General features: G+C 47.2%; 1 protein-coding gene across 1 annotated transcript in view; it reads right to left on the bottom strand.

Moving 5' to 3' along the window:
* Positions 1–17,383, bottom strand: part of LOC138747981 (lamin-B2-like) — a 116,405-nt gene that overhangs the window by 58,011 nt on the left and 41,011 nt on the right. Inside the window, exons 5-6 of the mRNA XM_069907661.1 lie at positions 15,155–15,248; positions 8,935–9,120 (exon numbers count right to left, since the gene is read on the bottom strand). Coding sequence (XP_069763762.1) covers positions 8,935–9,120; positions 15,155–15,248 — 280 coding nt within the window. The remainder of the gene's footprint in view (positions 1–8,934; positions 9,121–15,154; positions 15,249–17,383) is intronic.

The following is a 17,383-nucleotide window of genomic DNA, read 5'->3' on the forward strand; positions in this document are numbered from 1 at the left end:
TCAAGGCTGGAAATCTGAAATAAAGATGCTGGAAATGTACAATATCCAAGGTGGTGCACTTGAACTTTGGATCCACTCATTCTCAACGTCAACAAGACCATGGAGGCTAAGGGACCACTCACCAGTCTTCTTTGATGGGACAGCAGTGGAGAGGGTTGGTACCTTTAAGTCCACCTATCAGAGGACCCCTTCTGGAGTCAGTACATTGAGGCAACCATGAAGAAGGCATATGGATGCCTTAACTTTGTAAGGAGGAGATTTGGCATATCATCAGATATTCTATCAAACCTCTAAGTTGCACTGTGGGAAGTATCATGCATCATGGCCCAGTAATCATAGTGCCCAGGAGAGCAGCAGGAAGCAGAAAGTCCAAAGCCAAGTTTTTCATGAGCTCAACCTCCCATTCATGAAGACATCCATGTGAGATGCTGCCTCAAGAAAGCAGCCACAGAAATTTCAGAGATGTGTTTCAGATGTGGGACCGAGACAGTAACTTTACTACATATGCCACATGGTTGTGCGTGAAAGTGAGGCCACTTTGGCAAGAAATCACAGAAAGATTAACCAGGATAACAGGAGTGGCCTTCATGGGTGACCTCGGAGCCCTATCTATTAGGTAATTTCATGGAAATAAGCGACAAATTGACCAAATATCAAACCTCATTTATAATAATAGCAAAAAAATGTATTGCGATCACTTGCAAGTCCAACTCCCCTCTACTTATAGCACGATGGACTGCGGAAATGAACAGCTATGGAAAAATATCACATATAACTGTGGTGGTACACCACCGGCCTACTGCAGGGGCCAACCTCTGTACCTGCAGGAGTGTAAGGGGACAGGACAACATCTGGCTGGCTGCCAATCAGTCGGCTTGAATGGATCAAGCCCCACCCGGTCGGGTGTCAATCACCCTCTGGGATATAAGCCTGCGCTGGCCTCCCGAGGCTTCACACTGAGTTGCTGCAGCCACAGGCAGCCTGGCTCTGTGGAAGTCTTTGTGGATTAAAGCCTGTTGTACAGTCTTTACCTTGTGTGTGTCTGATTCTGTCTAACAGCGCACCACAATTTAATCCACAAAATTTTCCTATGGCTGCCATGGAAAAACTCCTGAGTGCAGGGAGCCTTGAGGTCAACCCACACCACCCGGAAGCCCAGACACGCTTTGAGATCTGGCAGCACGCGGTCGAGGCAATCATCGAGGTACACGAGGGCGACATCCTGGACTTCGATCGGAAGAGGTTGGTCCTACTCCAGTCAAAGCTACCTTCCAGGTAACCAAAGGCTGCTCCACGTACAAGAGCGCAATGGACACTCTCAAGAACTTGTACAAGCCCCTGCATGAATGTGATCTGTGCAAGATACCTCCTCAATGCCCGAGCCCAGCAACCCGGGGAGACGGCTGAGTCTTACCTGGGACACTTGCGAGAGTTGGCCCGACCGTGTCTGGCTGAACCTGGGGTATGTGTAGAGGAGGTCAAGAGGCTGATCCGGGATGCCTTCATCCGAGGGCAACACTCGAGGGCCATCCGGCAGAAGCTGCTGGAAGACAACATCTATGCCCTAACCATTTCTGTGGATGTGGTCCAAACCCTGGAAGCAGCAGCTCTGCACGTCGAAGCCTTCGATTCCAGGTTCCCCCAGGCTCCTTCCTGGCCCTCTCACACTGCACCTGCAGCCCCAGGCCGAGCTGGGGAGGAGAACGTCACTGCATCAGGTGCCCAGCGCCCCTGTAAGTTCTTTGGGTCCTGGTGTGGGTCAGATCGAAGATCGTGCCAAAACTGCCCAGCTAGGAACCACTTTGCAAAAGTGTGCCTCTCTAAATCTGCCGGCAGCTCAGCGGCCCTCTATCACCTCCCTACCTCCCCCGCAGATGCCCCCACGTGCGTGTGCCACACAGCGCCATTGTCCCCATGACGACTTTCCCCTTCCCTGACTTCAACTGCGCAACATCTGGCCCTGCCAGAAACCGTCGCAGCATGTGCCACGAGCATCTGCACCAGCCCTCACCCTCGCCACTCACTGAGAACTACAGTGATGTCACTTCCGGCTGACGTAATGATGTCACTTCCCCGGCGCAGCAGACACAGCTGGGGAAGGAGGCCAGCCACGCAGCGGCTCCCCACGTGCTGCCGCCATCTTGGGGCAGGCAGTGCCCAACACGGAGGGCCCCAACGACGTTGAGAACGACGAGGTCAACACGGGCGATGACCAGGCCGCCCTACCGATGCTCCCTACGCCTCCGGAGGCCATCGGCTACCGCACGCTGCATCTCACGACTGATGTCGAAGTGGTCAACACAGGAGATGACCAGGCCGCCCTATCGACGTTCCCCATCCCTCTGGATAGCGACGACTCCGACTCAGTCCTGGCCGCCACCACACTGACCAGGGACATCTACCACGATCTCAGGCACTCGATGATGGACGTGCGAGTCAACGGGCAGGTAACAAAGAGCCTGTTGGACAGTGGCAGCACCGAGATCTTCATTCACCCGAGCGTGGCCCACTCCCTAAGGTTAAAGGTCCACCCTACCACCTGCTCGATCGCCCTCGCCACCAAGGATAAGACTGTTGATACCCTCGGGTGCTGCTTCGTCGATATAACGGTGGGAGGGGAGACTTGCACAGGATTCAGGCTCCTGATCATGCCCAAACTCTGCACACCACTCCTCCTGGGCCTGGATTTCCAGTGCCACCTGCAGAGTGTCACCCTTGCCTTCGGGGGCCTCCAACCTCCACTCATATTGCACAGCACCCCAACCTACCAGCCCCGGCCAACCTGCGGCCTCTCCACATTGCGCATCACCCCACCGGCGCTCTTTCCACATCTTGCGCTAGGCTGCAAGTCGATCGCCGCCAGAGTAGGCGTTATTGCGCTGCAGACAAGGACTTCATCAAGGCAGAGGTGCGGCGACTCTTGGCGGAATGTGTTATAGAGCCCAGTAGCAGCCCTTGGAGAGCCCAAGTCCTGGTGGTCAAAAGGGGAAGTAAGCCAAGGATAGTTGCGGATTACAGCCAGACCATTAATCGGTACACCCAGCTGGATGCCTACCCACTGCCGAGGATCGCCGACAGATAGCCCACTACTGGGTTTTCTCCACAATTGACCTGAAGTCGGCATATCACCAAATCCCTATCACCAAGCCCTACACCACCTTTGAAGCAGACGGGCGCCTGTATCCAGTTCCACCGGTTTTCTTTTGGGGTCACAAACGGGGTCTCTGTCTTTCAGCGGGAGATGGAATATGGATCGAATGGTAGACCAGCACAAGCTGAAGGCGACGTTCCCATATCTGGATAATGTCACTATCTGCGGCCATGACCAACAGGACCACGATGCTAACCTGGAAAAATTCCTCCAGACGGTCACAGAGCTGAACCTCATTTACAACAAGGAGAAGTATGTGTTCAGCACCACCCGCCTCACCATCCTGGCCCGCCTCATCATGGCCCATGGAGTCATCAGCTCAGATCCAGAAAGGATGCACCCATTAATGGAGTTACCCCTCATCCCATGCTAATGGCCCTCCGCAGGTGCCTGGGCCTGGTCTCTTATTACTCGCAGTGGGTCCCTCGCTTCTCAGACAAGGTCCGCCCACTGGGCCAAGCCACAACCTTTCCCCTCCCACCTGAGGTGCAGGCAGCCTTCACCCACATCAGGCAAGACATCGCAGACGCCACAATGCAGGCTGTGGATGAGGACTTGCCCTTCCAGGTGGAGAGCGATGCCTCCAAGGTGGCCCTCGCTGCTACCCTCAACCAAGGTGGGGTGCCCCGTCGCATTCTTCTCCAGGACCCTCCATGGCTCCAAGCGAGGGCACTCTGCCATTGAAAAGGAGGCCCAGGCGATTGTGGAAGCGGTCAGCCACTGGCACCACTACCTGGCCGACAGGAGATTCACGCTCCTCACAGATCAGCGGGCCATGGTGTTCATTTTTAACACTTTCCACAAGAGCAAGATCAAGAACGACAAAATCCTACGCTGGAGAGTCAAGCTGGCAACCTACAACTACGACATCAAGTACTGCCCCGGGAAGTTAGGAACATAGGAAGTAGGAACAGGAGTAGGCCAAAAATGGCCCATCGAGCCTGCTCCGCCATTCAATAAGATCATGGCTGATCTAATTTATGACCTAACTCCACCTACCTGCCTTCTCCCCATATCCCCTAATTCCTCTATCATGTAAAAATTTATCTAACCGAATTTTAAATATGTTTAATGAAGCAGCCTCAACCACTTCCCTGGTTAGAGAATTCCAAACATTCACAGACCACTACTTTTCACTATTTTTCACTATTTTTCCTCATCTCTGTCCTAAATCTACTCCCCCGAATCTGAGACTGTGTCCTCTTGTTTTAGTTTCCCCGGCCAGCTCAAAAATTCTTCCTACATCTACCCTATCCATACCCTTCATAATCCTATATGTTTCTATAAGATCTCCTCTCATTCTTCTGAACTCGAGCGAATACAATCCTAGATGATTTAATCTTTCATCATAAGTCAACCCCTTCATCCCAGGGATCAACCTAGTAAACCTCCTCTGGACCGTCTCCAAAACCAGTATATCCTTCCTCAAATATGGAGACCAGAACTGGACACAGTACTCCAGGTGCGGTCTCACCAGTACCTTATACAGTTGCAACATTACCTCCCTACTCCTGAATTCAATTCCTCTAGCGATGAAGGCCAACATTCCATTTGCCTTCTTAATAACCTGCTGCACCTGCATCCTAACTTTTTGCGATTCATGCACAAGCACTCCCAAGTCCCAAGTTTAACGACTCCCCTGATGTCCTCTCTAGCACCTGCATGTCTATGCATGATGACAGGTTGCAGGCATTGCATGAGTCCCTCTGCCATCGTTGTACCATTTCGTTAAGTCCCGAAATCTGCCGTACACCATCAGGGACATCGGGGACATGACCGAGGCCTGTCAGGTCTGTGCAGAGTGTAAACACTACTTCTTCTGCCCCCCACCCAGGCCCACGTTGTAAAGGCTACTCGGCTTTTTGAGCCTCTCAGCGTGGACTTCAAAGGGCCTCTGCCTTCCACGAACTGAAACATCTACTTCCTCACGGTAGTGGACGAGTACTCATGCTTCACTTTTGCCATCCCTTGTCCGGACACCTCCACGGCCACCGTCATTAGGGCCTTGGGGCAGATTTTCACCATGTTTGGCTACCCCGCCTTCATCCACAGCGACCAGGGGGTCTAGTTTCATGAGCGATGAGGTGCGCCAGTACCTGGCGAGGGGCATTGCGACCAGTCGCACGACAAGCTATAATCCGAGAGGCAATGGGCAAGTGGAACGTGAGAATGGGGTGGTCTGGAAGGCAGTCCTCCTGGCTCTCAGGTCAAGGGTGGGCCGTTGAGTACTGGCAGGATGTCCTGCCCGAGGCACCCCATGCCATTCGGTCACTGCTGTGCACAGCTACCAACGAGACCCCTCACAAATGCCTGTTCTCATTCCCCAGGAGGTCGGCGACTGGAATGTCACTCCCAGCATGGCTCACGTCCCCGGGACCGGTGCTTCTGCGTAAGCATGTACAGACATACAAGGCCGAAGCCCTGGTAGAGTAGGTTTTCCTCTTTCATGCAAACCATAACTACACTTATGTTAGGTTCAGCAATGGCAGGGAGGACACCGTTTCAACCAGTGACCTGGCACTAGCAGGAGCACCCAGCACACCACACCACCTCCCAACCCAGGACGATGCTGACCGGGCATACATCCCCATCCCCAGGCAGCTATGGGGCACTCAGGGCCTCCTTGACCACCAGGGGCCCGCTTCAGCCTTAGGAGACGAACCCGCCCCCCCACCCATCCAATACCACCCGCATACGTCGACCCCGGACCCCTGGCCACCCATCCGCGCGGCACCACACCAGCCACACACATCCCTGCCGCCAGCTCCCCCACTTCCCCTCTGACCAGTGATCAGGAGCCAGTCCTACGACAGTCACAGAGACCCCAGCAGCCGCCGAATCGTCTCAACCTGTAAATATTGTATGTACATAATGGATGCGATTCCTTGTTACTGCTCCCCTTATGGGACAATTTTAAAGAAGTGGGTGAATGTGATGGCGCACCACCGGCCTACTGCAGGGGGAAACCTCTGTACCTGCAGGAATGTAAGGGGACAGGACAACATCTGGCCGGCTGCCAATCAGTCGGCCTGAATGGATCAAGCCCCACCCGGTCGGGTGTCAATCACCCTCCGGGATATAAGCCCGTGCCGGCCTCCCGAGGCCTCACACTGAGTTGCTGCAGCCACAGCCAGCCTGGCTCTGTGGAAGTCTTTGTGGATTAAAGCCTGTTGTACAGTCTTTACCTTGTGTGTGTCTGATTCTGTCTAATAGCGCACTACAATAACTTAAGGAATAAATATGACACTTTTGTAAAGGTCCGGCAGCCAGACCTGGACCACATAGAGGCCCAGATACAGCAATAAAAAGGAATTTTAAAAAAAGGCTATAAAAATAACTATTATATATACAATAATGTAGTTTCTCCAACTGTATATACTTAAAAAACAACCGTTACAACCATGTCTGCCTGTCCCGCATCGGACTTGTCAGCCACAAACGAGCCTGCAGCTGACGTGGACATTACCCCTCCATAAATCTTCGTCTGAGAAGTCAAGCCAAAGAAAAAAGAAAAGAAGCTATACTTAAAATATATGTAAGGTCTGATGGTGAACGGATCTGTATGTAGAGAACAGGGGGAGGGAGGGAGGGGCTGTTTTGTTTTTGACTGTGTTTGTGAGAGTTTAATATATTGCATATTTAAAATGTTACTATGTATATTTAAAAAAAAAGAAACTAAAAATAAAATATTCAAAAAAAAATAAAGCGACCAACCTCTTCTCACTGCTATCTTCAGGCCTGAGGTCTCGAACAGTTTTTATCCAATGGGTATCAGCTCTCTACTGTAACTATAACTGTTAACATTTATTTATCTATCCTTTATTTTTTATCTCTTTCTGTACTGGCATAATTTGATGTATATGATTGTTGTGGGCATCTCTTACATAGCTACTTGGGTGCAGTAAGTAGGAATTTTGGTCCATCTATATGCTGTACACATGAGTATGACAATAAACTCATTGTCTTCATTATCATTTGATCTTCATTCCATTTGATCCTTGGTTCCACTGAAGTTCAAGTACACCTCAACTTCCAACTAATAAAAGTGTTGGAGGAACTCAGCAGGTATCACAGGATCCCTTCTTGAAGGAGGACTCAGGCCCGAAACGCTAGTTATATATCTGGATGCCACTAGGCTTGCTGAATTCCTCCAATATCTTTGTGTTTGCACTGCAATCACAGCTTCCGCAGGCTTTCATGTTTCATCCATCTAATCACTTTAGAGCCATCTCTCCTCAACAATTAAATGACAGTCTCTGACCACAAGTATTTTTATTTCAGATTTCCTAGCCTTGTTACTAATAATTACTATTTTATTTTTAAATAGCCATACAACACAGTAATAAGCCCTTTCAGTCCACGTGCCCGTGACGCCCAATCACACCCAATTAACCTACAACCCCGGTCCATTTCAAACGGTGGGAGGAAACTGGAGCCTCTGGGGAAAACTTTGCGGACACGGGGAGAATGTACAAACTCCTTCCATTCAGCGTGGGATTTGAACCCTGGCCCCGATCACTGGCACTGTAACAGCGCTGCACTAACCGCTAGGCTAAACGTGCCGTGAAGGAACCTGTTTGTCCCTTCCCCTCTAATGCCATCTCTTTCACCAGTTCATCTACCCCCATCCTCCCACCTTCCTTTCTCTCGGCCCCCTCTCTGCATCTTTAGACCTGTTCCAGCTCCAACGAGTTGCCTGGGCTGATGGAAGGTTAGTCACATGAAACACCACTCAGGTGCTGCCTGACCTCCCCCCCCAGGGTAATGCACTATTTAATTTTGAACTGCAATCCACACAATTGACAACAGAACTTTTTGTTCGAAAGGTTTAAACATGAAAGGAGAGTGTGGTGACTTGATGATGATGTAAACTCCAACTCTCCCAGGGATGGACATGAATACAGCAGTGACAACAACGGATGTTTTCATTTCTGCTTGTTCTTAGGAAACAACTGGAATAACATCCCTTACTGTCGATCCAGCACACACTGTGCTGACTTTGTCTGGAAAACAAGCGAGGAAGTGGGAGTGGGTCACATATTTAATTCGTAACTAATATTATACAAATTAGTAATTTAAACCAAACATAGCCAAGTCCACCACAGGTTCCGACCTCCCATCCACTGAATCCATCTATGGGAGGCACTGTCTCAAGAAGGCACCCAATATCATGAAGGACCCCTATCACCCTGGTCACAACCTCCTCTCAATACTACCTTTGGTCAGAAGGTACAGAAACTTGAAGTCCTGCACCTCTAGGTTCAAGAACAGATTTTCCTATCTATCTTTTATTTTATTATTTCTTTCCATTCAAGAGTAATCTGATTGTAGTTGGTGTATCTAACGGATCTGTTTGGATGCAGGAAGTGAAAACTTCAATCCATCTGCACATTGTACCAATGTGTATGACAGTAAATTCAGTGTCATCATCAAAAAGCACTGAAGTTCAAAGTCCAGCACCTCCAGGTTCAAGAACAGTTTTTATCCAACAGCTATATCCTCCTCTCAGTACCTTAACCATAAACTACTCCAGGGCATCTAAAAGGTCTGTCTGAAACATCTTTTTTTTCTTGCAACCGTAATTTTTTAAAAAAATTTCCATCTCCATTATCTTTTACATGTTGTGGCAATTTACCCTATTGTGGTTGGTGTATCTTATGTACTTGTGTAGCTGCAGAAAGCAAGCATTTTGGAGCATGTATACACTGTGCTGAAGCGTATGACAATAAGCTCTCATCTCACTTTGCTGGAAGGTGCAAGGAAGGCATGAATTTCAAGCTTACACTTTCATTGTAGTTCTGTTCAGTTCGCTGCCGGTACTGTTGCATCTCAGCATTGTTTGCCGCGCGGATTTTCCTCAGCATTTCCATGGCACCGCCATCCTCCACGCTTGCCCTTCTCAACTTTACTTCCAGCTCCTGGATCAAAGCCTCTGCCTCGGCAGCCTTCTCCCTCGTGCACGCCATGTCCTGACAACACAGAGGAAAGGGTTTTTTTTTTTAACCATAGCCACCAGACATTCACTACGAGTTCCGGACTCTTACCTGGCAATGGTTGCATTTCCAAACACAGCTCATTGGGAAGTTGATGGGTAACTGGGTGCTTTGAATGTTGCACTAGCCCATTAGTAGTCTGTATATTTAAGAGATCAGATAGAAAGGAAGGAAAGGCACTCAAATCACCAAAGCATAGAAGTCTAGCGGGCCAAGAGTGCTGGATTAATATAGGTCAGTATTGATGTGGGGGGATGAAGGGCCTGTTTCTGTGCTGTGCTCGATGATCACTGAAGAACATAAGAAACAGGAGCAGGAGTCAACCATCTGGCCCATAATGCTCGTTCTGCAATCCAGTAGGATCGTGGCTGATCTGGCTGTGGATTCAGCTCCACTTACCCACCTGTTCTCCACAACCCTGAAGTCCTCTATCATTGAAAAATATATCTACATGTCTCTTAAATACATTTAATGAGGCAGCCTCCACTTCCTCGCTTCTTTTCCAGGCAAAAATGGGTCACATATTTAATTAGTAACTGATACTATACAAATTAGTAATTTAAACCAAACATAGTCAAGTCCACCACGGGTTCCAACCTCCCTCCACTGCTTCCTTGGGCAGAGAATTCCACTACAGATTCACTACTCTCTGCGAGAAAAAGTTCCTCTTCATTTCTCTCTACTCTCTCGAAACTTGAGACTATGTCCCCTAGCTCTCGTCTCACCTGCCTGCCTCAACCTTATCTGTTCTTTTAATAAACGTATCCATTTCTATAAGATACATCTCATTCTTCTAAAGCAATCCCAATCAATTTTTCCTCAGAGGATAACACTCTCATTTCCAGAATCAACTCTGGTGAACCTCCTCTGCATCTTCTCCAAAGCCAATATATCCTTTCACAAGTAAGGAGACCAGAACTCCAGGGGCAGCTTCACCCATACCTTGCACAGTTCCAGCAGAACCTCCCTGCTCTCAAATGCCATCCCTCCAGCAACGAAGGCCAGCATCCTATTTGCCTTCAAGATCACCTTTCATAACGTGTTCCCAAGGATACAATACTTATTTCAAACGTTACCAATTCCTTTAACAGAAAAATTCTTTAATGAACTAAAGAGAATAATAAGGAAATTCTTGTGGAAAGGGAGGAAACCGAGGGTAGCGTTAGATAAATTAGTAGAGAGGTACAATCAAGGTGGTTTGCAGTTACCAAATTTTAGAAATTATTATAGAGCCGCACAATTAAGGTATTTATCAGATTTTTACCAGACAAGGGAAAAACCAGACTGGACTAAGATAGAACTAGATAAAATAGGGGAGAAGGTACCGGAACATATACTTTATAAGTGGGATGAAAAGCTGGTGCATTATAAAAGCTCACCAGTACTGGATCATTTACTCAATATATGGAAGAAGATCCACTTAGAAAGGAAATAAATGAATTACCAAATACCAAAATTACTATTGACGCAAAATCTGTTAATCCCTTTTGCAATAGATAACCTTTCCTTTAGAGAATGGGAGAGAAAAGGAATCAAAAGAATAGAAAATTGTTTTTTTGGAAATAATTTATTAACATTTGAACAGTTGAAGTACAAATGTGGATTAACTCATGGTACAATGTTTGCATATCATCAATTGAAAGCTTATTTAAAGGATAAATTGAAACAGCTTGAGATTACCTGAAGGAAGCTTTGAATATGTGATTACAGACACAATGATAATTAAAAGATTTATAACCAACATGTACATTAAGCTGCAAGATAAGGAAAATGAAATAAACTATAAACCTAAGCAGAAGTGGGAAAAGGATCTAAACATAAAGATAAAAAATGAAGTTTGGGAAAAGTTAAGTTCTGGAACTATGAAGAATACAATAAACACAAGGTTACACATGATACAGTATAATTGGTTACACAGGGTATGTATCACTTCTCAAAAATTTTTTTAAAATGGGATTCAACATTATCAGATAGATGTTTTTACAGAAAGAAAGAAATGGGAACAACGTTACATGCAACTTGGGCATGTACGAAAGTGAATACGTTTTGGGAAGAACTAAATCAGATACTAAATAAAATAACACACCAAAAAAACTAGAGATATTTCTTTTAAGTAACATAAGAAGTCGAGAATTAGGCCTCAAATTGGATAAAGTGCAAAAAAAAATTCATTATGATAGCCTTAGCGATAGCAAAAAAATATATAATGTCAACTTGGAAAATGGAAGAGAGCCTGAGTATACAGCAATGGTACATGGAAATGAATAAATGTATTCCATTGGAAAAAAATAACATATAATTTAAAAAATAAAGTCACAAGGTTTGAACAAATTTGGGAACCATACATGGAATGTATCAGAGAGAGCTTGTCTACGACCTCCATCCCCTAAAATGAGAATGAAAATGATAAGACAAAACCACTAGATTCAGTGAGTAATAAATAGATGATGCATTTTTCTTATTTATTTTCCTTTGTGTGAAGATATTGTTTTATGGTTTTATTGTACTGTATATGTTGAATATTTATGGGTTTTGGTGGGGGTGGGTAGAGAGGAGGGAGGGAGGGAAAGGGGAAAAAATGGGAGAAAAGAACACTAAATTTAACGAGAAACGTTTGTACATATTTTGGTTGATATGGTTCATAGTGTGAAAAATAAAAAATTATTTAAAAAAAAATCACCTTTCATTTCTCACAGGTTCCATTTAAGTTTAGCCCTTCGTTCCCCATTTTCCCCTTCCGATTTTATGACCACACCGAACTGGTAGCACCCAGCTTCTGAATCATAATGTTGAAGGTCCAAGACCTACCCCGCCCAGGATGTTGGATTGAGGGAATGCCGCACTGTTAAGAGGTGGTGCCACTATTGAATTGGTAACCTAGGCCTGCATTCAAATGCCATCATGCCAACTGTCAATCACAGAAGAGTCATTCAGCCCCTACCATCCCAGTAGGACACTGAGTAGCACATGGTGCAGGGAGGAAAGGGTCATTAGAATCATAGAAGCGCAGTAATGGTATGGAACAAATCAGCAGCTGCCACACCAGTGTGACTTGTCGCTGCAGTGATAACCAGTGTGACTTGTCGCTGCAGTGATAACCAGTGTGACTTGTCGCTGCAGTGATAACCAGTGTGACTTGTCGCTGCAGTGATAACCAGTGTGACTTGTCGCTGCAGTGATAACCAGTGTGACTTGTCGCTGCAGTGATAACCAGTGTGACTTGTCGCTGCAGTGATAACCAGTGTGACTTGTCGCTGCAGTGATAACCAGTGTGACTTGTCGCTGCAGTGATAACCAGTGTGACTTGTCGCTGCAGTGATAAGTCACACTGGTGTGAGTTGTGCAAGATGACAACATATTTGAATAGCCCTAGCATCTACATTAAACGATATATTAACTCCACGCCCAGCCACGCCTCATCCTGGAAAGCTTGTGTGTTCTATGGCCATCCATAAGATAAATGTTGGTGGTAGCTGAGCACTGCTAATACACTTTCCTTTGGCCTCACTGCCATTGACCAAATTTAATTTATTTTAAATTAAATGGTAACAAGCCCTTCCAGCCCAAACACAACCATTGTGAAATAATTTGACTCTCAAGCACATTCTTCCACATTGCACATGATGCCTGGTACAGTTGGTTGCAGCCGAGGTATCGAAAATGAAAGGATGAGGTGACCTTGGAAATGCTTTGGAATGAACTTCCCTGGAATCTCATTGGCCTGAAAAGTTAGCCCTTATAACAGATTACCAATCTGATCAACGTTATTCAATATATCGCTCATAGATTGATGCTGGCGGTGGCTACAAAACTGATCAGTCACCACCCATCTCCTTTTTAAACTTATTTTTTCTAACTTTTCTATCCCCACTCCTAACCCTTTCCATCAAACATTTCCTCCCTCCACCTGTGTGTCTGCATCTCGCACCTTTAAACCTACACTCCACCACCTCTTTCCCCCCTCCCATCTTCTCTCCCCCTTTATCCATTTAATTTCCCCTGTTCTATATTAATCTTGATAAAGGGTCTCAACCCAAAACGCTGACTGACTGTTTCTGCCCATGGATGCTGTCTGACCCGCTGAGTTCCTATAATAATCCTTGGTCTGCTCAAGATTCCACTATCTGCAGCCTTTGTGTTTCTCAGCCTACCATCCACGTGGAACCAGAGGGTTCAGGATTTCGACCTGATTTGGGGAAAGTCCACTTTGTACAGTTCTAGTCAAGCGTACTCACTGGGAAATACAGGATTATAATACAGTCGGTTTTTGGGACATTTTACTAACATCTCGGCATACTGGGTTGGAGTTAAGGACTGCAGCATTGAAAGGGCGCTTGGCTTGTCTTCTCTGCTTGGAGACTGTGGGTAACTCCCTTCCTTCACCTGCTGCTCTCCTTGTTTCATCCAATGCAGCGCAGAACAAGGAAGTCTTGACATGTGTTTGGTGTTCACCGAAGGACTCCCCACGCCCCACCCCATCCCCCTGCCTTGGAACTGACGGCATTCCCCCCTATTATCCCAGTACTTGGTGTCTTCCAGGGCTGTTGAGGTGTGTGAGCAGGGAGTTAGCCTTTGTCCTTCATTGTTCTCCTCTGGTTACTAAAGATGGCAGGTGATATGGATATCCTTGGGAGTCATGGAAGCTTCCAAGCATTCATGGCATTCCCAAGCAAAGTTGACCCGACAACAATGAGGGTCTCAGGCCCAAGAAATGTCAACTGCCATTTGGTTCCTGGCTGCATGACCTGGTGAGTTCCTCCACCATTTTTAAGGGCAGAGAATATTACAGTACAGAACAGAGCCTTCAGCTCATGACAGTGTGCCTACCTACATAAACCCACCCATCCCAAGCTAACCCTCCCCGACCACACCCCCATAACCCTCCATTTTCTTTTTGCGGTTAAACAAGAAAGTCAGAAGATGCTGGGGTCAAATGCAATACTCAAAAGTGCTGGAGAAACTCAGCAGGTCAGGCAACATCCATAGGAAGTAAAGGGTAACCAATGGTTTGGACCTTAGCCTTTCATCAGATGTGATTTGATGAAGGAACCAGGCCTGAAACGTTGGTTATCTTTTAATTCTTATGACCTGAATGACATTTACGTATTGCATTTTTCTTTTCTGAACTGCTTACAGCCCCCTGCATCGTGAGGGAGAGGAAACTGGAAGAAAATGTCCATGATATTAATCAGAGGCCTTGTAGGGAGATGGGTGCACTACCAGCAGCTCCCAGTGCCTAAGATGCCACTGGTTCCTCATTGTTAAGGTAAGTGCTTCCTTTGTCCCAGGCAACCTTTGAATGCAGAGGGCCAGTTTGCTTGAAAAGACTCCATGGCACAGGAGCTGACCTTGTCCTCCGCGGAAAGAGCACCTAGCCACAAGAGCACACCCGAGGGTCTTCCCACAGAACACCGGAGACACGGGAAACCTGAGGTTGCATGGACAGGGTTCACCGGAGAGGTCTAGGTTGGGTGCAGATGGGTGTGTGTGTGGTGTGCCTCCTATCCCAAGGGTCCTGACCCATCCTGTAAGCAGACACAGTCTCAATGATGTTTCCAGAAATGGAGAGCAACCAATGAGGTACCTGTTGGCCGAGAATCTCAAGCAGCTACACGTCAGAGACAATATTTCTGATTAGCTTTTGAACACCCCTCGGGCTTTGACCTGACAAAGCTCCTGTGGGCACCTGAAGGCATCAGCTAGAGTGACATGTGGGTTCTGGAGCTCTATCCTTTGCTGGTTTGGGAGTGAGTTGGATGCATCATTAGTTGTGCGCCTGATATCTGGAAGATGATCACAGGCCCATTAATGCGAATTTATGGTTCAATGTGCCTGGTCCGGTTTTACCAGTTGTGCAATTTCACCTGCAAAGGATTGTGACTCCTTGGGCAGATTGAGATCCAAACACGCAGTGTGGAGAAACAATTTCCAGACACATAACAAAATTAAGTGCATCCAGAGACTTTGAACTGCAATGAAATGTCTTCCACAAACACCTGAAGTGGCTGACCTGGCAATGATTATCTTGCTGCAGGGCCAGTTTGCATCTCAGTTGCTGAATGGTGGCTTGTAGTTCCAGGGTCTGCTTCTGCTCCTTCTCATACCTACACAAGACCAAATGCACGTTTTAAAACCACACCACATGATTACAGCCACATTTTCACCGTCAAAATATATGCACTACGAACCTGAACGAGACAATGACAGGGAGGATGGATGAGGGAATGTTGTCCCTGTGGAATTTGGACAGGTACATGGATGGGAGAGGTCTGGAGGGCTATGGGCTGAGTGCCGGTCAGTGGGACTAGGAAAAGAGATGGTTCGTCACAGACTAGAGGGGCCAGCAAAGGGTCTTCCCGCAGAACACCGGAAGCACGGGAAACCTGGACAGGGTTCTCGGAGAGGTCTAGGTTGGGTGCAGTTTCTGAAACCATGGGGTGTGCTTCCTTTTCCGAAGGTCCTGACCCACCCCATAAGCAGACACAGCCTCAATGATGCTTCCAGTAATGGAGAGCAACCAGCGAGGTACTAAAATTGGGTTCAAAGTTGGCTTGGCCATGGAAGACAAACACTAGAAGTGCTTCTCTGATAGGAGGTCTGTGACCAGTGGTGTTCTGTTTTGATCCTTTTAGAGTTTCTATCACGTTGTAAGCCTTTCAACTAGGAAGGAAAGCTAGAAAGCTAGATCTACAGTTCTTGGACCTTGTGCAAATGAAGGGAGCTCTAATTTGCTATCAACCTTGGGAGTATTGGTTTCTCAGTTACTGGTTGAGAGTGACGTTTTGAGGAGTGATATACCGCATTTTGCCTTGTTATTGATGGTAAGCACCAAAGCAGAAACAAAGACTGCGATTGCAGCTTCAACGGAAGCAGAACCAACGATTTCCATAATGGAGAATCTACTGTACAACCATGTACCATTGGCAGGAGGACCCTAGACTGTGGTCCTTCTCCAGAAAGGCTTTGCCTTGGCTGCACCAAACTTCAGTGCATCCCTCAACACGTACCCCTGCAGCCCGGAAGGTGCCAGTCAGCAGCATCGCACACTTGTGGATGCTTGACACGTGAATCATTCATTGATTTTGTGTCCAGAAGATGGATGGATTCAGTACCTGCTCCCGAAACAGCTGCTCAGTGTTCATGGTTTCTCAATGACCCTTTTGTGAGCCATGTCCATACACACAAACAATACATATGCAGGAGAAGTATTTCATCAATCCAAATAAACATTGTTTCATGAATACGAGGGTCTCGGATGATTTGTGTGAGCAGTTCCTTTGGGTCATTCATCACTGCCTGTGGGAAGAAGCTGTTCCTCAGTCTGGTGGCGCTGGCTCTGATCCTCCTGAATCTCTTCCCCGATGGGAGCAGCTGCAATATGCTGTGTGCGGGGTGGAAGGGGGCCTCAAAGATTTTGCCCACCCTCTTCAGACAATGATCCCGGTAGATCACATTGATGAGGTGGGGGGGGGAAGAAGGAGAATCCAGTTATCCTCTCTGCCACTCTTATGGTGTGGCCGAGAGAAAAAGGTGGGGAGCTGGAAGAAAGAAGGCAGAGGAATAGTGAAAGAGAAGGTTCGATGGAAATTGGACATCGACATTGATACTGTCAAGAGTTTTCAGAGGTTTGGCGTGACATCGGCAAATTTCCACAGTTGTGTGGTGGAAAGTGCACTGATCGGAAGCATCGCAGTCTAGTATGGGGACACTAATGCCTCTGAGTCTAAAGCCCTGCAAAAGATACTGGTCACACCCCAGGACATCACAAGTAAAACCCTCCCCACCATGGAGAACGTCTACAGGGAGCGCTGCCGTCAGAGACCAGCAGCCATCGTCAAGGATCCGCGCCACCCAGCACACGCTCTGAAGCCATCAGGAAAGAGGTATCGGTGCCACAAGACTTGCCCCACCAGGTTCAGGAACAGCTGCTCCCCCTCCACCATCAGACTCCTCAACGACAAACTCAATCAGGAACCTATTTAAGGAGTCTTACTTTTGCACTTTATTGATTTGTTTCTCTCTCCTTGTATTGCAGTCAGTTTGTTTACATTTCTTTATTTGTCTACATGTGGACGTTGAGTCAGTTTTTTTTTGCACAGCCAGTAAGTGGTAATTCTGCCTCGCCTGCAGGGAAAAGAATCTCAGGGTTGTTTGTAATGTCACGTGTGTACTCATAAATCTGAATCTGGTTGGACAGTGCCAAAGCAGAAATATAAAGTGTTTCTCCAATTTGTGGGTG

The sequence above is a fragment of the Narcine bancroftii genome, chromosome 13 (assembly GCF_036971445.1).
Source record: "Narcine bancroftii isolate sNarBan1 chromosome 13, sNarBan1.hap1, whole genome shotgun sequence".
NCBI classification, from domain to species: domain Eukaryota; kingdom Metazoa; phylum Chordata; class Chondrichthyes; order Torpediniformes; family Narcinidae; genus Narcine; species Narcine bancroftii.